Source organism: Cyprinodon tularosa, unplaced genomic scaffold (genome assembly GCF_016077235.1).
Source record: "Cyprinodon tularosa strain WSP-4 unplaced genomic scaffold, ASM1607723v1 ctg209, whole genome shotgun sequence".
NCBI lineage: Eukaryota > Metazoa > Chordata > Actinopteri > Cyprinodontiformes > Cyprinodontidae > Cyprinodon > Cyprinodon tularosa.
In genome coordinates, this window is record NW_024038774.1 from 544,774 (window position 1) to 568,110 (window position 23,337).

The 23,337-nt window shown below is 40.3% G+C and overlaps 1 protein-coding gene across 15 annotated transcripts in view; it reads right to left on the reverse strand.

Moving 5' to 3' along the window:
* Positions 1–7,801: 7,801 nt before the first annotated feature.
* foxp1b (forkhead box P1b) overlaps positions 7,802–23,337 on the reverse strand; it is a 232,979-nt gene continuing 217,443 nt past the window's right edge. For 10 of the 15 annotated variants that reach the window (XM_038285225.1, XM_038285233.1, XM_038285231.1 and 7 more), the window contains 7 exons: positions 21,678–21,882; positions 20,973–21,049; positions 20,300–20,401; positions 18,239–18,408; positions 17,802–17,871; positions 17,433–17,599; positions 12,010–12,154 (listed from right to left, as the gene is read on the reverse strand). In XM_038285225.1, coding sequence (XP_038141153.1) covers positions 12,010–12,154; positions 17,433–17,599; positions 17,802–17,871; positions 18,239–18,408; positions 20,300–20,401; positions 20,973–21,049; positions 21,678–21,882 — 936 coding nt within the window. Of the gene's footprint in view, positions 12,155–17,432; positions 17,600–17,801; positions 17,872–18,238; positions 18,409–18,720; positions 18,843–20,299; positions 20,402–20,972; positions 21,050–21,677; positions 21,883–23,337 lie in introns of all 15 variants that reach the window. The other 5 variants (XM_038285238.1, XM_038285234.1, XM_038285239.1 and 2 more) reach the window with 3 other exon arrangements.

The following is a 23,337-nucleotide window of genomic DNA, read 5'->3' on the forward strand; positions in this document are numbered from 1 at the left end:
AACCTGTCTGTGCTATTTTACTTTGACAGGGACTTGTGCATCCCTACCAGTCCTTATCCAATAATATGGGACAATAATGAGTAAAGGTGAGGTTGCAACGGCTGCAACTCAGCATAGAGCTTAAGTGGGGTTCATAACTTCAGTTAGTTTGTTTACAGCTCAGCTTAGTCAACCTGAGGCTCTACGCTCAACAGCTGCTCCACAGTATCCTGTTCAGATGTTGGGTTTGTGCAGAGAGGTCCAGGAAGAACACACAGACCTCGACTCAATTTCCACTCCACTGGGTAATAAGGTTCATGTGATTGCCAATGTCCCTGCAGCACAGCAAGGTCCTATATTCAATATTCATGCATTAGAATAAATCTGAAAGAAATATTCTTTGATGAACTAAAGGGACAGTTTTTTTATTAGATTTATAGTTCTAAGCCTAATCAAAGGAAATTATAAAATGATTTACAGGTAAGTTGGGAAGAAAACAGCTGTTACTATATGCAGAGAATAAATAACAGATTGTGTGTTAGCTTAGTCCGTGAGAGAAATCGGGCTAAACAGGAAGATTGTAAAAGTGAAATACCCAAAATAAATGGAGGCTGGTATTTGAAGAATAAAATGCTTGGAAAATAAGGTGTGTGTAACAAAACAATAGAGTTAATGGGCAGAAACAGGACTGGAACTGTAAGGTATCAGCTGGAGGAAGATTAGATTTTCATGAGGAAAACAGAAAGAGAAACCATTATTAACAAATAAGCAGAAGAAAACAAGGTTAAAGTCGGCTGAAGAGAGGCTGCCTTGGTCTGTCCATGATTGGATGAAAGTGATATTCTCTGATGAATCACCAATTGGCTCAAAGAGATTATTGGCTGGAAATGTAGTTTCCAGTGAGACAAATAAAGGTGACTATGAGGAGATAACAAATGCTTCCACTCCAGTAAATAATATGGGCTGTTCAGCAGATGAAGAGTTGAGAAAGTGCTTACTATAGTACTATAATCTCATAAATGATGGTTACATGTTTATTTCCCCTCCTTGATATGAAATAGAAGCTAGTGATGTGCGAGAATGTTTATAAATTAGAATAAATCAAAAAGTTAATTTAATGGAGCAAGTCAGAATAAAAAGAAAAACTCTCATTAAGGTTCATACCTATTTTTGATAATTTAGAGTGTTATGGTTTACAGCTAATTAAAATATAAGAAGATTTATAAGATGCCATTGTTTTCAAGTCTGTTTTATTTCATAAGGAGCTTTGAGCTAAAAGCATTGAGGACTCTACAGCTTTATGTTGTTCTTGGTTGTCTCCTGGATGAGTCGTTGATACATTTTTGGATTAGCTGGTTCATTTGTGAATAAACTAGAGTTGATCAGAATTCTCAATCCTTAGGAATGTTTTTTTATACTTTACAGACTAAAAGCTGTCAGCGACCTGTTCCTACATTTCTTCAGATGTTATTTATATTTCTTGTTGTCAGACGATCTTATTTGAGGAACATCCTGATTCTTTGTGCTCTCCTCCTTAGAAAAAACTTAAATAACAAACAGCTGATGATTAAAAAAAAACAAACAATTATCATTGTGGTTATTATTGTCATTCAAATGTATGTATTTAGTTTCACTCTAATAGTGTCTGGATCTGGGATGGTGTTTCTGGTAGTAGTAGGATCTGTCTTTTTACTAGTTTGTCTTTTTTTTAATCTGTCTTTGTAATGTAAATTTTCAACCTACTATTTTGTTCTGTATGTTTTTTTAATGGGATGTATGTTGTTTGAATATAAAAATAATCCATAAAAACACTTTGATTATTATTATCACAAGAGGGGGATTATATTCTTTGAAAATACCTGATTAAAATCTCTTTATTTCCATCTAATGGAGTTATTTTTAGTAGGTGATAAAATCTAACTAAATAAACGTTTCAAAATCTTTGTACTTTAAAGACACTCAAACTGTTTGTTATTTTTTGTAATTATTTTCTTATTACAAATAAGATCCGACCAATGAACATCCAGGACTGCTGGTTCCACCTTTAGGTTGGTCACAGCACCTTCATCATGTTAGAAGTCAGCTTAACTTAGCTAACCATTCATTGATTCATTGATCACCATTTCTTTTTACATGCGAAGGAGACATCTGAGCTCTTCACTCGATGAGTGTTAGCCTCTACCATTGACTACTCTCACAAGGCCTGCAAACTGATGTGATGAGCAATGCTACACTTTCATCTTCCTTTAGTTCCCTTTTTAATTGCTTCTCCTCTTTGAAACCTAGCGCTGCCGTCTAATAAAGAAGAAAGCAAGCCCAGCTGAGAGTTGCTGATTGTTGTGCCGGAGCTGGAAGAGAAGCAGGCCTTGCCGTATTGTTGTGTAGATCCGTGTGTGTGTGTGTGTGCATGTAGGGGCGGGGGCCAGCGAGGCATGCCTTTTGAACAGCAGGTGGTAATTGAAACAAAACAAGGGCTGATTAGGGAAGCGTCTGGCAGCTCATGATCCAAACAGTGCGCCGCCGAGGAGCCCAAACACAAGAGCCCTGGAATAAAGTGGTCATCATCTAATTAACAGAACACATTTTAATTACAGAGTAAACCAAGCAGTGCAGTGTGTCAATTTAACTGATGTGGTAAGTGCCAGTTTACAATATCAGAAACAGACAAATAATTGGAATCTAATTACAAGCGGGTCTGCTGCACACCAGCGCCTGCAGCCCATCTTAATAAACAAATTTTTACATCAAACCATGAATAACAAACACTGCAGGACTCCTAATTGGCCCAGTGCAATGTTGGGAGTTTGCCAGCTTTGACTATTTGACTGAAGCTCTTGTGTGAATGGATGAGGCTGTGCCGTGCTTTAATTAGAATGAAGTGAGCAGCAGTCAGCCACGTTTGTTTTTGCAATCACACGGGAGCTTTGCAATATGACTGATCTACCGGGTGTCTGCAGGGCGAGGTGGGGCAGTGGAGCGCGGCTTCAGGTTAACACCGTCATTTCTGATTAATGGCTAAAATATACCCTGATAGCCACTAATAAGGATGGCAATGAAGTTTGCAAAAACAACACAATTAATAAGAAGCTTTGCTTGTTTTTAAGATGTTTTTTCACATTGGAAAACAAACAGAAAATAACTACGCAATTTAAATTCCAACAGCAAAGTTTTGTCATTTGGCTTAAGTCTAGATTTACCGATTTAATCATGTATAATAGCATCAACCTGCCAGGAACAACAGATGATAATTAGCTTGCATGGCTAAATCTAGCACCCTTACATCATACAGTAGGCTGCTCTGTCCCTGCTGACTAATACAGATAGATTAGGCCTTTAGGCCTTGGTTGGCTTTGGAAAGTTCAGAAACAGCAGACAGGTACAGGATGGCCGGAAGAAAGGTGGCTTTGGTGGCTGCAGAAGCAAAAACAGGTCAGTGGGAAAATGGAGACATTCTCGGGCCATGCATGTTTGGAGGAGGGGGCTACCTGATCAATCCAGCTGGCATAGAGCTTTGAATCCTGAGGTTCCGAGTTTGAGCCCCACTCCCACAGACTGCCACTCTGGGTCCCTGAGCAAAGACTCTTTACCCACACTGCTCCCCGGGCGCCGCACAAAGGCAGCCCACTGCTCGCGAAGAGGATGGGTTAAATGCAGAGAGTTAATTTCGTTGCTCTGTACTTGTGACAGTGTATTGAAATTTACTTATTACATCATCTGCCAAAGGAAGAAAAAAGGTGCATGGGATATAAACAGTATATACAGTGTGTCCACATATGACAGCTTTTTTTTCCTAGCAGGATTATTATACAGGATTATTGCACATGGTGTTTATCAAATCTTCAATATCTGCTGTTCTTTATGTGAAATCACTAAAATATACCCTATGCAGCCACAAACACAACTAAACACTTTAGTTGTGTTTAGTTGTGGCAAACAGTTTTTTTAGCTGATTTCCCATCGAACCACTCAGGAATCAGTTCTAAGAGCTGTCATGATCTGGACAGGCTAACCCTCTGAACTCCCCTCTCGTGCTTTACACATGAAAATGCACCTATTAATGTTTTAAAAACTTAAATTTTCAGTTGAGAAGATCAACACCTTCACCAAACTCCAAGAGGAAAAAACTAAACATAAAGTATTGGAGCAATGCTTAAACAGTCTATATCCGTTTTAACCCAAATACCTGTAGTCTGTTTGGCAGCATGCTGTGCTGCCAATTAGGTTCATGGTTCAGTCAAGCTGCTTCCAGAGAAACAGGGATGTTCTGACTTTCTGTTTCTAAATAAGCTGCTAGCAATGTGAAAGGAAAGAACTAAGTAAATGAACATCTAACATGATCCACACATCTTCAGTTATTCCAGGGCTCCACCTCAACACAGGCTTTCATCTTAGCAGAGGAAACATAAACAGAAAGGTTTTTTTTTTTTGCTCTGTGTGAACATAAACAGGACGCTGCATCCGGAGAAGCGTTTTGAGCACAACAAAACTCACATTTATTTACATTGAAACAAAAAAAAAGTATCTCTCTCCATGGCAACATCCACCAGCCTCTATGGAGCCACATCCTGGTTCCAAACTCTGAAGTTGTGAGCGGCCACTTCACGGAAAGGTTTGTCTTAATATTAGCTACAGAAAGGTTAGATTATAACAGCAAAAATGCATCATCACAAGCATCAGAAACAGATGCTTGAACAAAATAATTTAATATAGCAAATCTTTTTTGTTTTTTTGCCAGTTTCTAAATTCAGGCCTGGATGCTCTAATGGGACAGTCTGCCAAGAAATACAGATTTATCTGTGTGGGAGCAGCTTTTACTTACTGCTTCAGAATTACTCATCCAATATTTCATCCATCTTTATGGAGAGCAGGTCTCAAACACAGAAGGTCAATCAGGAAGTCTTTTGGGCTTTAACTGACCGAAGAGGAGGAGGCCTTAGGACTTAAGAAGAGCAAATATACCTCTGGCTTGATCTAGACCTCAACACAAAGCACAGCGTACAACGGGAGCCACATAATGTCTTCAAGCGTTTACAAATAAGGTCAGTGCTGCAATACACTTTATCAGTTTGGGATGAAAACAACAATGATGCATAAGAACTGCAGCGTCCTGTTTAATATATTGCTGTCCAGAAAAAAAAATGCTTGGGATTTTATATCTCTTCCATTAAATCTTATCTCTCACTGCTCTTTATTAATAACACACTTGACATTTATGTTTTCCAGCAAGAAGCTAAGCAAGCAACGATTTATGCTACCAGAAGCTTTTTAACAAATCAATTCAACTATTTGTAATTGGTTGTTTCACAAGATTAAAAGTGCTTAGAGTTGATCTCTGTCTCTTGTTTAGTAGCTAACGTGACCCTGCCCCTCTGTCATTAAAATAATAATAAAAAAAGACTCAGAGTCCACGTTGTCGGCTTCACCTTCCAGATTCATGTTGCTATTATTTCTGCAATTCTAATGCATTTTAAATTTACAGCGTATCAGAGGCAGTTACCTAAATTGCTGATCAGAAATGATAGTTAAACTGTCTTTTTAATTATGATTTAATTTATGGGCTTTAGGCTGAAAGGGGGAAACAACCAAATCTTGTTGGAACTGAGAAATCTTGAATTTAACACCATCAAGATGGAGTAAAAATGTAAGGATAGACAGAAGACCCAACATTTTAGCCAGAAACACAGGAATAGAATTTGGACCGTTTATTCTGAACTCAGGACTTCAGGAGTGCATCCACCAATGACCAGGGAAAACATTTTGTATCCTTTAAAATGATTGTATACCACTTGGAGCAGAGGCTGGATCAAGGTCCTGGATCTGGGGGCTTGGCAGGAGGCAGAAGTCAAAGGGCAGTAATAGCGTTGTAGTTGAGGGCTAAGTAAGAGGGAAAATCCGTGAAGTGAAGACGTGGTCAAGAACTTGGTCAGGTTAACGTAAAGTGCGGGATACTGCTTGCTTGTTGGCTTGCAATTATCTGGCCCCGTCTGCCTGCCACAGGCTGACTTATAACTGCTGGAGCACAGCTGAGAGACATGCTGCTGATTGCACGGCAGTGCAGCAGCTGGAATTTATTGCACACAGGGAGAGGAGAACAGGCAGATGGGCCAGAATCATAACAAAAAACTTAAAATTCACTCTTGAGATAAATTTACACAATGTATCAAATTCAGATTTTAACTTTGCAAACCAGTTAAGCTTCCAGAAGGACAACCATCTCTGCAGCAATCTACCCATCAGACCTGTAAAGCAGGTTTGCTTTTCATAAAAGCCTCTCTGGAGTTTTTTAAAAGGCATCTGAAGGAATCTCAGAAAATGAACTAATTTCTCTGGTCTGATGGGAAAATAATTAAGGATCTTTGTTGTGAATCCCAGATGTTGTGTTTGGAGAGAACCAGGCCCTGTTTAATACCAGCCCAAAAGTAAAGCATAGTGGTGGCAGCATTATGCTATATGCCTACCATTCAACAGGTGGAGCTTGAGACGGACTGCTAGGAGAATAAGCCAAACTGCCTTAAGAGAAGCGTGCTAAACTCCATATTTCAAAAGACTTCAGGCTGGATCCGTGGTATCCTGGAATAATGTGGTATTGTTTGGACAATTTTGAGGACAGAGATTAATTTAGAGCCATTTGGGATAAGGCTGGATAATCAAATGTCGTAAAGGAGTAAAGGTGAAGGCTTTCTGGATGAACTGTTAGCTAAAGATGTTTTGAATTTTGAAATTTCTAAGTTATATGTTCACTATAAGAAGGTTCAGTAGTTCTATCTGTCCCATTTAATGCAGTACGGATTGGCAAACATAAAGCATCTCTATCTTTAATATTATATGGAAGGCAGCCATGCTGGTCAGAGTGACAGACCTCACAGTCTCCTTGTCTGACTAATAGGACATCTCTGTTCATCACTATGACTGAGTTTTTAAGTTCTAGGTTAAAATGAAGCACATATTTAAAATGCATATTATAATTAATTATGAAGTGTCATTAAAAGTGCCTCTGCATTTACCTATATTTATTATTGCATATATTGTTAGAATGGCCTAGCCAAAGTTCAAATCTAAAACAGTCTTTGAAAACACCCCCAAATCAACAAATGTGTTTACTATTTAGCTCAAGACCTTGAAGACATTTTAAAATATTAGATTTTATTTAGAGGTATTAGTATCAAAGAGACTGAAATAAAATATGCTTGTTAAAATTTTTGATTTTTATTCAAAAAATAAAAATTTTTAGATGATCAATTCTTTCCACAAAGACCATCTTTGTGGTGGTCTAAAAATAAATTAAGTTTGCAGCACAATATCTAGCCCATTTATCCTTTTGGTGAAATCACTGCGCACTGTACTCTTATCATAAAAAGTCTGAAAGTACCCAACTGTTTACTGATTATATAGGTACGCAAACTAACGCTTTATTTTGGGGAAAAAGTTGGAGAAACCTAAAATGTTTCATAAAGTAAGGAAGCTTTAAGGTGGTCATTAAGAGAAAACAATATCGTGTCATTAGCAAAACAGTACATGCTGCCAAGAAGCAGCACTTTTAATCAAACCTTGCTTTTTAGATAGAAATAAGATTTTTTTTTTCATTCTTCCAGTAGCTGGATTATATCACTATCTGGGATCAATATTTGATGTAACCCAAAAGAGAAATACATCCAGCTATAATATCTCAGGTTTTCCTAATATTGTGCAGCTCTAATAATAATCTGACAAAATGCAACAAAGTTCAAGAAGCATAAAAAGAAGAGTATTACATTTATTTAAAAACAGGAACTTAATCAGACTCAAACTAGGATAAGGAACAATAATTGACCAAACAAGGGAGAACAGTTTGAACAACCAGCATTTTATTGCATGTTTAGAATGCTCACGTCAGTCATTCCCACTGACTACAACAGAGTGGTTGGCATCCAAAAGACGAGGAATGATGAGGTTACAGACTCATGGAGGTGATGAGTAATCATATTTCTCTATTTTAAAACAACATAAGGGTGGAAAAAAAAGCTAAACTCCAGAGAACATTTGAAAAGGAAACAAGAAAAGTGAAAAGCTCCTGGAGGATGAGAGCACCGTGATAGCCCCCCCACGCTCCTCTTTCTCTCCGTCTTTAAACAAAAGTGTGATCTGAGAGCAGAAGAACAGAGGGGGACGGAATGATGGCAGGCCGGATGGCGGTGATGGATGAAGCCATGGCATTTTCAGTGTTTGTGTCTACGAAATTAGGGGGATGTGCAGTTTAAAGAGCATTATACTCCAACAGCATAAAGCCTGCGATCCACCTGCTGTGCTTGGTTTGACTCTGACAATGACCACTTTAGGGGAAAAAAGGAAATACGAAAAAGTGGAAACATCTTTGATGTAAGGGAGAAAAAGATTCGTAAAAGGGGGCGGAAAAAAAGAGCTTTTATCAATAGTCTTTACACCTTGGCACTGCATACTTTACTTCCTTTTTTCAAATAATTTCATATAAAATATCATTAGATTGATACACCCTTATATTATTACTGACCACGCCCCACCCCCCCACAATCTCTGACTCTGGGATTAGTCATGCAATGTACCTCCATCTGTGAGCAGGTGGTCTCTAACATCCAGCCACAGAAGGCAGTGGTTGGACCATCTAAAGGAAGTATCAAAAAACATCTTAACACAAACAGGGACAGAAATCTGTACAAAATGCTCAGGTCAGTGATAACAGAGTAAAGTCTGTTTCCTATAATACAGGTTAAAATCCCAAAAATCTGGGACAACTCCTCTGCCCTTACCCAAATGCTATTTTTTTTCCCCCTTTCATTTTGTAAAGCAAGGATTATTAAGTAAAATACATTTGCAGCAATTTTCTTTTCAGATACATACAGTAGTTCATTTTTTTTCCCCATACTTAATACAAAGCAGACGCCATGAAGCAAATGGTGTGATCTTCAGAGAGAGAAAAGAAAAAAAAAGGAAGCTGAAGCTCCCTTAAACCAACCCTTCGGCACATCAGAGGAAAAGCCTTCGACGGGACAAACAATGCCACACAGCTTGGTGATGCTTCACATTAAATGATATATATTTTTTTTAAAAACCAGAGAACCGTCAGTGTGAAGAAGATCAGATTTCTTTCCTTTTTGGTCATTTTTTCCCTACATTATCAGTCTACACATGCAAGCCGCACGGCTAAATGCGACCGAGTGAAATGTTTATTTTTCTCACTGAACCCAATCGTTCCCTATAGGTTTGCGTCCTAACCGTTTTCTCATGCTGTTATCTTTAGTAATGTCAAGCAACACATGCCGAGAGTGATCTAATCTAACAGTGCTTTTTTCCCCTACTTGTTACGAATACCAAACAAATCGGCCCGACGGCCGAGGCTTTGTGGATGAGCCGGGACCCGTTCTCACGATCCCAGCACGGCTGGAACTGACCCGTCCCACAGCTGCCTTGATATTAAATACATCTTCTGGAAAACCGCAGATGGGCTTTCTCCTTTTAGTCAATGAGCAGTGACCTTAAACAGGACACAAGTAAAAACTACCATGAAGTACCTGGTACCCAGCTTATTAGTTGACAGGAGTGTTTTTTTAATATAAAAAGCAATAAGTTGACAGAAACTAAACACAATCATAAGGTCTTGACCAAAAAATTAATTTTAAAGTGGTGTACAATCATTTTAAAGGATACAAAAAGAGGAAGGAATAAAAGAAAAGAATCACTGTGTGGTCCAGTTGAGACATGAATTCGTTCACATTGTTTTCCATTGACCAGTATGCTTTATGTCATTAGCTTTTATTTTTCAGCACAGAAACCTGCTCCAGACCAAAAACCTCCTGCCTTTGTCTTGTTCCCACTCACTGGCCCCAAAGACTAAAGATTTCTCTGATTTTGGTCGTCATGTGGTCACCCTGTCAGCTCCTCCGGTTCAGTTTTGGTCACTGCAAAGCATCACCGCAGCTCTCCTATTTAAATCAACCCCTTTGGTTTAAAATAATAAGAAAAAAAGAATAAAAACATCACTTTGAGAAGTGTTTCTTTTTTTTTCTGACTCCATCTGTCAGTGCTGCCGAGATGGTCGGATAGCAGAGCGAATGGAGAAGACATATTTGGCCGTTTTTGCTATTGCATTGAACAAGGCATGGGCCGGTGTGAGTCTCAATCTGGTAATTCTACGCTTTTCCTGGAATTTAGGCAAAAATATATTTTATAACTGATTAAAACTGAACTGCAAAAAAATGTTGACAGTAAAGCCAATTAGTCTTAGCGATAATGAGAAATGCATCATGGCTGTAGTTCAGCCAGCGTCAAAGCAGTCAGCAAAAAATGCTACTTGTGACTTTTGATTGGACTTTTTTTTTTTATTATTAAAATTATTATGTAAATATAAGCTGGTTTTATGAACCTCGGCACACATTGTTCCCAGTTACCTGCCCATGCCTGCTTAGAACAAACAACATTGACTTTGTAGTTTATCTTTGGTTGTCAAGACAAGATAGTAAAACATATTGACAAAAAGAACAGAAAATAAACATAAAACTGAGAATAAATAAGATCTTTTAAAGTGGTTGATTGCAGTTTTGAAATGAATAGTCTCCTATTTCAAAATAGGAAAGCTGGAATTTCTCTTTGCTGCATCACAAGTCCACTCTTAATTTTGGGGGAGACACTGAACAGTCATCAGCGTACAGTTTGATATTTGCTGTCAAATTCTGGAATGTGAAACGTTGTCAGAGTCGTTCCCTTCGCGTTCCACCAGGGGTGCGTGTTATTAACGCTCAAAACTCGAAGCTAGTCATGCACGTGATATGAATAAAACTACAGGGAACGGGGCTTTGTCTTCAAGCGCTGCATGAAATAACAGCACGGGGAAGCAGACGCGTTTGATTAACAACGACGGCTGTGTTCAGGAATCACAATTAGTTGGTCTAAATCATTATCTCGCCGATGCACACCTGACATTTTCATTTGGCTTTGGAAAATAAAAAATAGAACCAAGAGCTTGTAAGTGATCAGAAATTGTGTTGCGGTTCAGCACGCTCTGCCGTGAGGGGCTGTTTTAAAGAATAATTTCATAAGGATAAATCATAACCTGCATGATTTCTCTGTCATTCATTCGCATCTTAAATTAAACTTCATTGATGCGTGGAGAGAGCCTTCATTATGAGTAGTGCATTGCCAATGGACTTCACGAGCAGGAGGGAGAGAGGTGCAGAGCAGGGCGAGTTTTCTTCTTTCTTTTTGTTTGGAAAGAAAGTGAATAAATGACAGAAAAATACTACTTGGTATCTGACATTCTGCATCGCGTGTGTGGATTTTTAAAAGGACAGCATGAGAGGAAATCATAAACATTCATCATCAAGTGGTGACCGCACAGAATCTCCACAGCACGAGCATGAGGTCTGATCAGTTTCAAGAAATAATCACAAATAAAGATGCAACATGTAGAAACAGCACTGAATGAGGGATAGAACACGTCAACTTGATATTTTTGGACCTCTCCTCTTAGAAACAACAAAATAGACCCCCCAACCCTTGAAAAACCAAAACACAAAGTCCCTCCCACCTTTGATGGAACCAAACCAATAAGAAGTGTTGAAGGCAGTGACAATGAACTCATTCGCTCTCTCTCACAAATACACACACACATTGTGTAAATTAAATGTCTCGTCTTTATCTCTCTCTTCAGTTTATGGTCACATGTGTGTGTCTCAGAGGGAGGGTGGCAGGGTGGGGCATACAGAGCCACTCTCACTGTCTGCTGAGTGCAGTCCGTCATGGCTGTGCAGCCAGGGTCCATCGTTGCCTCCACCCCGGTACCAAACAGATCCCTCCAACACATGAGTACAAATGACGTTTGTTTTCACTTTTTAAGCGCTTACTGAAATCATCGGTAGAAAGCATCTGAAATCAAAAGAACCCCCTCATGGGGGGTGTTTCTGTGTTTTTTCCCTCCACTGTTCTTGCTATGTTTTGTAATGGCACTAAAACGTCAGCTGGGAGACATCAGGGTGGCTGAGACTGCAGTCTGGTGATTCCGTCTCCCACACCGCCTAAGCCTTACAACATGTCGTCATGGCCGACGTCGTCATCGTAATCTCTGTGGTGATCGAAATCCGGACTGTGATTTGCCGTCGTGACCAGGGAGAGGGGTCCGTCATGGTCTTCGGGGTCCAGTGGTTCCTCCTTAACGCTGATGTGATGCCTATGGGGGGTAAAGGTGGAATGAAACTGTCAGTTTTTTAAATCACAAAGCAGGAAGCCTCAAACTTATATGGACGACAGACTTCAAACTATCAGGGAGAGAAAAAAGGGGAAGGTTTGGTCCTTTTCCTGTATCTAGTGCGATGGCAGGTGGTTTTGTTTGCTTTAACGAATGGGGGAAATATTTTGTTTTAAGTGTAAAGCTACATCTGAAAAACGTCATTTGTGCCATCAGTTCATCAGGATTATGATCCTAGTTTTGAAATATTTTGTACTTGTTGGGAGCGACAGAGCTGGGAGTCCGCAGTGAAAGCTCTCTGAAGCTTGCCTGGCTGTTGGGGATATTATACAACTATTTGCAGCTGTTGAAAGTGAATATAAAGCCTTTTTTAGGGTTAGTATTAAAAAAAATGCAAAGGTAGAATATAATGATCAAATATTTTTCTCTGGCAATTTTTTAAAAATGTATTTAATGTATGTGTTATGAACTGTTTCGCACGGTTCAATAATAAAATTACTTGGTAGTGTAATAATGTTTAGAGCAATCACATTTTCCTTGTACATAAAAAAATAATAATAGCAGTGTGCTTGTGCTCTGAGAGGGCTGCAAGTACCCGCTTCAATCCCCACAGCCTGCACTCTGGGTTCCTGAGCAGGACGCCTAACCTCACACTACTCCCCGGGCGCCGCACAATGGCCACCCACTGCTCCCCAAGGGGATGGGTTAAATGCATAGAGTGAATTTCCCCATTGTGGGACAATAAACGGATTTACATTACATATATCTATTCTTTTTTTAAATATTTTTATGCTGACAGAGTTGCAGGAGGAGAGACCACAGCTTGGATGTAATGTCAGTCCACTAAAGAGCTCCTAAATTAGTTCCTCTGATTGGCTGATGCTCTGCGTTGAGCTGTATAAGTTCACATTTTCCAACTCTGTTTTGTACACTCAGATTTAATATTGAAAGCGTGCCGCCCCTAATGCTTTAATCGTTTTGCAGGACCTCTGAAAAACCCATGACGCTGTCCAACATGGACTCTACATGTAAACTAGAAGCCCTGATAATCAAAATATGTGTGGTATGAATACACTGTATGTAAATAATGCTTTAAATGAGGAGGACAAAGTTTACTGTAATGTATTAAATGATAAACAAATGATAATGATGCTTAAAGTTACTATTCAAGCAGTTAACGGTTAATAATTTGAGCTTAAATGTCTAGAATGTTATAACACTTCAGAGAAAGGAGGAAAAAATGGAGTCTGAGAAAGAATGCCCTTTTGAAAGCGGAAACACGTGGGAGTGTTGACACCAAGCACAAAGTGATACCTGTGCTGATTCTGTTTATAGTGGAGGAGGCAGGGGAACAAAAACAAATGACTGGCTTCTGAGGAAGAGGGGGGGGATTGCTGGAACTGATGATAATTTCAGCTTTCTTTTGAGGTAGTCCAATCCCGGCAAAGCTGCAGGCTTTGTACTTCTATGGCAAGCGACAACAGGGTATTCACTTAGAATTGATAAATGAGGAAGATTAACAACATGAGACGAGCCGAGGAGCGAATGGTCTCTGCTGTTGTCAGCCTCCTGGTGGCGGAGGATCAGCGACGCACTGTGTGTTCCCCTTCCTGCTCGTTAACATGCACAACCTGCGAGGCGGGTCTCCAGAGGATGACCCCGAGCCGGCTTCTATCATTAATCAACTTCAATCAAACACAGCAACCAGACACCAGCATACATGCTTTAAACTCCAGAATTAATGCATATTTTCAACCAAGTGTCAATAAGGGGAGAAAAGCGCTGGCAGGAAAGGCGTGCACGCAGAGAGGCAGCGGCGCACTCGGCACAACACGGCGATAAGAAACAGAGCCCTTATGAGAATAATAACGCTGTCACTTGTAAACAAGGCAAAAACACGAACCGCCCCCCCCTCCTCTTTGTAGCCGCTCACAGCCTGGGCAAAAGAGACACTAAAGAGATGAGATCTGCCAAATTTCTCATTACAGAAACAGAGCAGGAATGAAGCGCAGGGGAAGAGGAGGCCTGGCGGTGGCAGGGAGGAGAGAGAAAAAAAAAAAAACATTATGAGCAGCTGCAGGGGACTGGCTGCTCTAACCTGCGGTGCCAGGCTGCTGCAGAAGAGGCTGAGCGGTGTCAGGATGAGGCACCGGGCTCATTTACTACAACAACAAGGGACAACTGGCACATTGCTCTTCACAAAAGACCACATTTGATTCCTTTTTCACACCAGGATGCCTTGTGTGATTTGCAACTATTGTGATGGAGGCACTCTAATGCAAATTAGCTGCCATGTTTTGGTGTAAATTATGAAAAGGAGGGAAAGTAAAGTCAGCTTTTCTATCATTTTCACATCAAAGTAACTCCACAAGTGCCGTAGCCTCAGGTCTGACTGCATGGCTGCAGGGCAGACATGAAATTGTTATTATTATGCTATTGAACTGTGTGCTGAGTCTACACTTTGCTCATTATTAGTTTTCTCTAGATACTTGATTTTTGTCTCGTTGTTTAGGAGAAGCGCTTGGGTGTCTGCACCGTGAAACAAAAAAAAGAAAGAAAAGCAGCGTCCTGTCAGACAGCCGCCCACAGGTACATGAGAAAAACACAAGGGCTGCTCACAGCAAAGTGAGTCAAAGAGTCAGAGAGAAACGGAGAGAAACTCAAGCATAAGTTGATTTCCTCAGCATATTGCATCTTGTTTATCACAAAAATGTATTTTCTTTCAACATGCCTTATGAAAGCATCCCTGCAACCTATCAAATAATTACCAAATTTTATATTTTATCTGGCTTTATGTCATAAAACATTACAACCTAGTACACAAATGTTAGGAGAGATGAAACCTTTTTTGTATGGTGATAAAAATCTGCACATTTAATTGTGGCAGAAGGTGATTCTATAATCAGGTTGACTTGAATGGTTTGTTTTTCCAATTGTCTTTGTATTAGAAAAAAAAAAAAGATATTCTTTTTCTACTCTACTGCGTTTGGTGTTTGAGACAAAACATAAAAGGATTCAAATGGAAGATTTTCCAAGCACATTGATTTCCAATCATATAGGGCAAAAAGTTGCATCTAAAGAAAAAAGCAAAACCAAAAAGTATCTTGAGCTTCTAGAGGTTATAATAGAGCAAGAGAAGCTGGCTGGATCAGCCTAAACATAGCAGCAGAGCAGCAGAGGGAGAAGCAGGCTGCCTCTAGGCCAGCACACCCATCCTGTCTCTGCCTTTCCTGTTCCACAGCCACGCTCAGAGCTATGTTCACAGTGATTAAGGATGGCACTTTCCCCTATTTGGCCAGGAGCTTATTACTACACCTTTCTCTCCCTCTCGCTTTTTTTGTTTTCAGGCAGAATTTCCCCCCTGAGCTCTCACATTTCAGGAGGCCATCCCTAGGTTTACCCGCGCTGCTCATCGGTGGTCTGCCCCCACATCTGGAAACGATGCAGCGTGTGCGGTATTATTTTAGGCTTCAAACAACTTAGCACACACTCCTATACAACAAGTGAACGGGGAGCTGCGGTTTCCAGGTTGACCACAACTTTCCTACAAGACAATCCTGGATACTGTCCTCCAGGCTAATTATGATTTTGTGTTGTTTTTCTTTCAGAGGTGTTTCTGAATGTGTTGCGCCCCATCGGAGCTGGCCGCTCTGTCACTCTGCAGTCTGAGATTTTGTAAATATTTGAACAAACCGGGCTGCTGATTATGGCCGAGGCTCTGACAGTCAGCGGGAAGCATAAAGCAGAGTTCATAAACTTGCTGTTAAAATAACACGGGGGCTCCTGCCTTCTCTTCCTGGCTGCTCTGCTCATGGAAGCTTTGAAAAGGTGGAGTTTCCTTTTCTGCTGGGAGGCCTGCCACAGCGCTAGCCATGACCCCACAACCTACCCCAATATGATTCCTCCATATTTAATTTATTGCCCCCCTGACAATGTTTTCTGTCTGATCTATTGCCATATATTAGATATACATAGAGTATTATGGGTGGACAAAATAAGTGTTCTGACAACACCTACTGGGACCTCCAAAAATATCCATACGCCTTGCACTTTTTCCCATTTCATTATGTTTCTTCATTTGTAGCATTAGGAGTTTTAGTGTTTGAACAAAATAAATTGGTCTGAAACTGAATAATGATGTATGACTTTCAACATTTAGAGACAACACTCTGTATAACAAGCCTCCATTGTAGTCACAGCTGAGTTTTTTTTAAATTTAATTGATCATATTGTTCAAGCCTAGGAATGCTGGATGGTACTTTGGATGAAGAACATTCCCCCAGCACCATGCTGCCACAGTCCGTTCACAGTGAGGAGCAGCCTTTCACTGCAGTTTGGATGAAGGCCTGAAAGTTCATCTTTGATCCCATCTGACCAGAGCACATTGTTCCACATGCATGCTGTGTCACTATTTGGGTTCCTTTTATCAGAGCATGTGAGGTTAATGACTAAGAGTTGTCACTCTTCCAGCTGAGCTATTAATCACTGCAGCTCCTCCAGAGTTACCTGATCAATGCTCCCTCTGCCATTCTAGGTCAGGGTCTGCAACATGTGGCTCTTTAGACACTCAACAATGGCTCTCAATCACTTTGGCTATATACTATATTTTCTCTAATAACCAATTATATTATTTCCCAAAATAAATTAACTCTAAATTTAACAAAAATATATATTAAAGTAGTAAAAAATTTTAACATAATTTTCCACAAATTTCAGCAAACCATTGTAACTCCATGTATTTACTTTTTGCAATTTTCTTTCCTTCATCTTAAAACCTAGAAATTTAAAATGGCAAATTTGGACAAATCTTCTGTGTTTGATATTTATGAAAAATAAGTAATCTTTTTGTTAAAAAAAAAAGAAAATGTAATTTTTGTGGCTCTAAAAAAAAAAAAAGCTGCAAGCATTTTTGGCTTTAACGTGTCCGATGTCAAAAACGTTTTTTTGAATTGTAAAGGTTGCAGAGCCCTGGTATAAGCAGCCTGACTGTACTTCAGTAAATCTATCTTTTTACATCTTTTAATGATGGGTTTTAAAGGAACTTTTGGTTGTAAATCTATTAAGCCTAAAGGCGCCTGAATAAATAGATACCTTCCACATGACATCCTTTTGAAATACGTTGAAAGATTTGGTTGTGACATGAGTAAATGTGGACAACATCAAAGGATGAGAGGCTCTTTTTTAAGTCTTCAAATATGCAGCCAGGCTTTTCTTTTTTTTTCGGTTTGTTCTGCAGGTGGAAAGTGTGAGCGCCACTCACATAGCTGGCAGGGGCGAGCGTCCTGGGCTGCTGTCACTCCCGTTGCTGTTTCCATGGTCCATCGCTCCATTCATCTCCTCACGGATGGCGTTGGCCAGGGAGTTGAGTGTGGGACTTCCAATGGAAGCAGTAGTGTATAGAGGTATGTTGTTTTCTGCCATTGAAGCCTGAAAAGAAAAAACCAAAAGCATAAAATGTGAAAGGGAAGAGAGCTGTCAGCAATTCCCCAGCTGCCCATCACTCTTCTCATAGCAGAACATGGCCTTAAAAACAAAGACTGAGCAGAAAAGATGGACAAAGACTTCTTCCTCTCTGTCTTTTGAAGTTGGGAGTTAGGCAGCTAGAGATGAAGTCACTTATTATTTTTACCTGGAAGGCAGCAGAGAGAGTTGGACCATAGCCCAGGCTGGTCTGAATGTTCTTTACGAGTGCTGGACTTCTGCAAACAGAAAAATTAAGTTACAACCACAGACTCATGTCTCAGCTCACATATAGGATCTGATTTCATAAAAAGAAATCAATGCACTTCAAACTAAACACATTTACTGGTGTGGTAATGTGGATATTAAGGCTATAGTTCTGAGATGTTCAATCACTCTGTGATACCACACAACTGTTTGCAACGCTTAGCTTTTCATGGGAAGGAAGAACAGGTTGATGGAGGCAGATCTTGTGAAAGCATGATTGATGGCGAGCTCAACACAAAAAGCATAATGGCAACATAAGGGAGGGGGGCATGCAGGTAGAGCTGAGAGGAGAAGAGGGTGGGGGCATTGGAGGTTTGCAGTGCAGGTTGAGGTGCTTACTGTACGATCAGCTCCTCAAAGTTCTCATCTGCGGCGCATTTCCGAGGGCGGCCTCTCTGAACGTGGCGGCCGTGCTTAAACTCCTCCTCATCAACAGTCCAATATGACCCAAACCCATCCTCTACTCGCACAAAGCACTTATGCAGGGAAAGGTTGGTGCGAACGGCACCCTGGGAAAGCAAGCCAGCATGGAGTGGGGGGGCAGCAGCCAGATGCAGTGATCAGTAGCACAGATGAGGGACAAACACAGATAGACAGACACAAGGAGGAGGGGAAAGGGTCACAATGAGCCATTTTGAGTTATGAGGCATCACCAAAAGGCTTCTGAGAGCATGAGAAGCAGGGTGAGGGTGGAAAGGAGGGGCGACACGCCAAAGCAAGCAGGAACTTTGGACACTGTGGCACACAGACAATGAAATGGAGCGGCAGTGGTTGGCAGCAGCTTCTTTCCATCAGTCAGGGCTTAAAGAGGCCAAACATACCCGCTGATCTTTTGAGGCCGTCTCTTTTGGAACTCTATTTCATCCACTGTCCACACAGCCCCTTTTACGTTTTCTACTCGCACAAAACACTTGTGAAGACTAAGATTATGCCGGACTGCATTCTGCAGTTGATGTAAACAAAAAACAGGGAGAAAAAAAAAAACATTGAGTACAATAAAACTTAGTTATAGACAAAGAGAAGACTGAGCAAAAATAATTCAGAAAAATGATCATTGACAGAGGATGCTCTTATTGGCAGTGATGAATTCTGGAGGCTCAGTCTGACCAATATTTTCTGGATTAGTAAATACACCACACAAAATCTCTGCCAGAGAAAAAAACTGTGAGCTACTTTAAGTAAGAGAGAGTAAGATTTGTAGCAGATAACATAAAGGCTAAACATTTTTAGCTTTATGAGAGTTCAATGTCAATCCGTCAATTTACATGCTGCATTTAGAACTGCTAGCAGTCTTTTACGCTAACTTAAGAAATGTGTTCCTGCCCTTGAGGGTCAGTGTTCAGCATGGCTTAGAAGTTTCCTTTTTTGAGTACACCAGACTTTAATTAGTGGGTCATGAGAAGAATACAGCAGAACTTGGTGAACGATTGTGGGGAAAATTCAGTGATTTAAATCAGGCGCTGTAGCAGGGAGAAATGAAGGAGTGAAGATGCCAACCTCTGGTCTACTTTACATAAGGATACTGTTACTTTACTAACACTAATGAAATATAATGTCCATAAAAGGCTGGGAAACGTGTTTTGGATGCTGCTCTAATAGCCAATCCTAATATAGTTTCAAAAGAGAAATAAAAAAATCCAAGAAACCTAAATTTGTACCCATTTAACAGCAAAAAAGAGGAACAACTTATTTCTGTTCTCTTAATCTTCTGTTTCTGGTTGCAATTTTAAACCGTAACCCAGACATGTCAAAATAAATGTTTTCACTGACCAGAACATTTCGGGTCATTTTGACTTCCTCACCAGGGTGCCAGGAAAAGCGATTACAATTTCAAGGTTTAAATCCCAAAAAGAAAAGGATGTAAAAAAAAAATAATGAAAGCAGATGTTCATAAATCATCCTTTTGTTGTTGCAGGAGCAGGAATCCAGTGTTTATAACACCAGGTTGCCCCTATGGAAGAGCTGTCAGCAAGTGTGTGAGCTGATGGAGGACACGGGTGGAGCAGGGTGGTGATGCTGTGTATGTGTGTATGAGAGCGTATTTATGTTTGAGGCGTGGTCCGGGTTGTTGGCTCGGTGGAGGTGAGTGTTTCATCACTGCCGTTCTGCTTGGCTTGTGAGTTTTTGGGGCCAAGGAGGAGGACTAGCTGCTCAAAGTTGGGAAGCATTTGACCAATGCCACCCACCAACAACACACTATACAAGACCACTGATTTATTTTCCCCCATTTCCTAAATGCAGGTTTTGTTTGCATGTTTAAAGAAAACGGTTCTCCTGGACGGATAAGGTGGTGCGTTTCAACAATCTGGGTCAATGTGGGTTTATTCTTTCATTCTATAGTCTCTGCCTTTATTGGTAGATGTTCAAGAAAACCCACAAAAAAAACTAACAAATGCTTACCTTCCATGTTGCTGCGTTGCGCCTAAAATATGCAAACATTCGTGTGAACCAGTTGTAGATTTCATTTAGTGTTAGCTGCTTTTCTGGGGATTCGAGGATTGCCTGGAAGAGGAGAAGTGACAGGGAAACATTTACACTTTTGCCCACTTCGCAAAACCATTAATAATTTAGGAAGAGCCAAGTATGTCTGTGGGAGTTTCCCTCCTGAGAAAAAAAACAGACAACACAAGGCATTTCCCTATTTCTGGAAGTGTGAAGAGCTTTTAAATTAAAATGGCAGATTTGAATACATTTTCCTTTTGTGGGTATAAATGAAGGGCGAGTGGAAAACATTTCTCAGGCAGATTACAGGGCAGCAATTATGGACGACTCAGATTAATTCCTGAGATCCTTGATTTCTGCTGTGGAGCGATAATTGAGCAGCCATTTTAAAACAGGTTCATCCCTACTGTTGTGTAAAATGAGCTTGCTAGCAATCACAGGGGCTAAATGCCTGATCAAACTAAGCTGTCAATGAGAGTGTTTAGGCCAGGGTCTGTTCTTGCATTTATTTGAACATTGATCAGAAGATCGTCTGTCTAAACCACACCAAAATATGAGAAGCAATGATGGGATTAGACTGAAATAATATTTCAATAACTTAATAAAAAAATATATGAGGTGGTTTCCTTACCTGTCTTATTAACGAGGCATAGGTGAATGGTGGCCTAACATCTGCATTCATGTAAAACTCTTTGTTCTGACTGATATCTGCAGACAGGAAACAAAATCAAACCAGGTAAAATCGAAACATTCACATTGTACAGCAATATAGAACGTAACGCATTTTATCAGGAGTTCATGTTTTAAAGCTGCATGGTGAAGCAATTAACTATGAAGTGGAAGGGTAATAATATTTTTTTAAATCTTCAATCATATACAACCACCAGGGGCAGTTCATGTGTTAAGTATAGGCCTTTGATTAGGCCGTTCTAACAGCTGAGCCTGCTATGATCTAAACTATATCACTGTTTGTTATTCATCTTTATTTACCAGCCAACTCTGACAAGTGTCATGGCATGTCCAAGTGCTTTACAATGCGGCACTGCAATAACTTGTGAAGTTACTATTAAGGCATTATGCTGCCACCACCATGTGTCACAATAGGGGTGGTCCTTGTTTTCCAGCATGTAACATTTTGCTTGTCCAGGGTCAGTTTTTACCTTTTTTTATGTCAAAATATCAAATTAGATGCCTCTGATTTGTATTCGCTCAGATTTAAATGCCAGTTTTATTTTTCTTTGTCACATAAAAAAAAAAGTTAAACATTAAAGTTGGAGGGTCGTAACATGACGAATATACAAGAAGTGAATAATTGTGGTTGTAAGGTCCAGCCTACCTGGAGAGATGGGCATGTTGTACTTTTCAGAGTAGCGCCGTCGCATCGGCCCTACGCTGTGGAGGCTGTTGGCTGTGATGACGGAGTGGGTCTGGGAGAGAGGTGTGAGGGGCGCCGTGGGGGTGGTGGGGGTCTGTGGGAGGCTCAGAGGAGGAGAAGCCTCGGGGGCCGACTTGGACAAGGTGACGTTGGAGACGAGGTTGAGCTAAGTAAGGGAAACCATACAGAGCCAGTTAGTTTTTAGATTACAACCTCCTGCACCCCCCTTCAGTTTCTCCGGTTCATCTTTTGCTCCCCTCCTGCCACCTCAGCCACACACGGCTTAGGGCCCACTCCTGGGCACTGAGATGTGAAGGAGAGATGGGTGTCCGGTGCAGCGCTGAAAAATGACAGTGTTGATTCTCACCTACCGCTGAGCAGCCCTGCTAATAAGGAAGCCACAGGAAGAAGCCAATCTGGGCTAATTACAAGCTGGAATTGTATCGTGAGGACTCTAATTAGGAAGTGCTTACAGAGGTGATCTGATGATTAACTACCGGGCCTGAGTGACCTCCATCATTAGGTTCATGATGGCCATTGTTATGAAGAACCCACAGTGTCTTTGCAGGCAGCACTTTGAAGAGAGTCTTTGGTTTCAGCGCTGAGGTCTGCGAGCTGGGATGGGTTGGGTCAGCTGAGGCGAAAGTGGGATTTAAGAAGTAATGGCTACAAGGTAAACTAATTATTGCAAGTGCTCCAAAGGTATAGCATGGTTCTCTTTCTTTTTTCTTCTGCTTTTCTCCAAGAGCCGCAGCAGCTCTGAGCCGAGAGCCAAGCCTCTGTACTGGAGCAGCAGTCAAGTGGAAAATTCTTGCCTGACCCCATGCTCCAGCTAATAATTGGCAGGAAAACTAATGACACATATACATATTCCCACAAAATTGTTCTAATTGCTAATTTGCAGAAGGAGGCCAGCTTCCAAATGAAACATGACTTAAGATTGTAAGAAGGAAAAGAAGAAAATACAGAAAGTGAAATAAAGAGATTGAATAAAGGGACCTGACATAACTATAAAGGAAAAGATGTTAGAGTTTCACTCATTATAGGTCTGCAGTGATGACAGTTTCTAATTCCTTACAGAAAGGCTTAAAGATACATCACAAGACGAGTCGATACTTGATAGCAGTGTTAATATATTTTATTTTAGCAATATTTTGGGGGAAATTTTGGAATTATTTTTGTTTACACAAAAAATATTATTTTAAAATCAGATTTTTTCGTAATCTATGAGCAATGAATCCTTATTAAAGTGGCTGTGCCTCATTAAATAGAAGGTAGAAAGCCATTGAAAATACTCACGTTGGCAATTTCACAATAAAATAAAACTGTTCAGTGTAAAATAAACAAAGAGTTAACAGAAGACTTTGTAAATAACATTTAAAAAATAAGTAGCACCAATCTGCTGCAAAGCAGAGGTCAACTTTATGGTGACTGGTTAGCTAGTGAGCTAGTTGAGTGTTTCCGTATTCTCCCAAAACGCTGTTTCAAACAGGTGAGCGCTTCTTTAAAGCTGTAAATCTTCCTCTTTCTTTGTCAAGGACCAATAATGACCACTAATACTGACTTTACCTGTCATATGCTGACAGCAACTACACTCCATTTTAAAGAAAAATATTCTTCT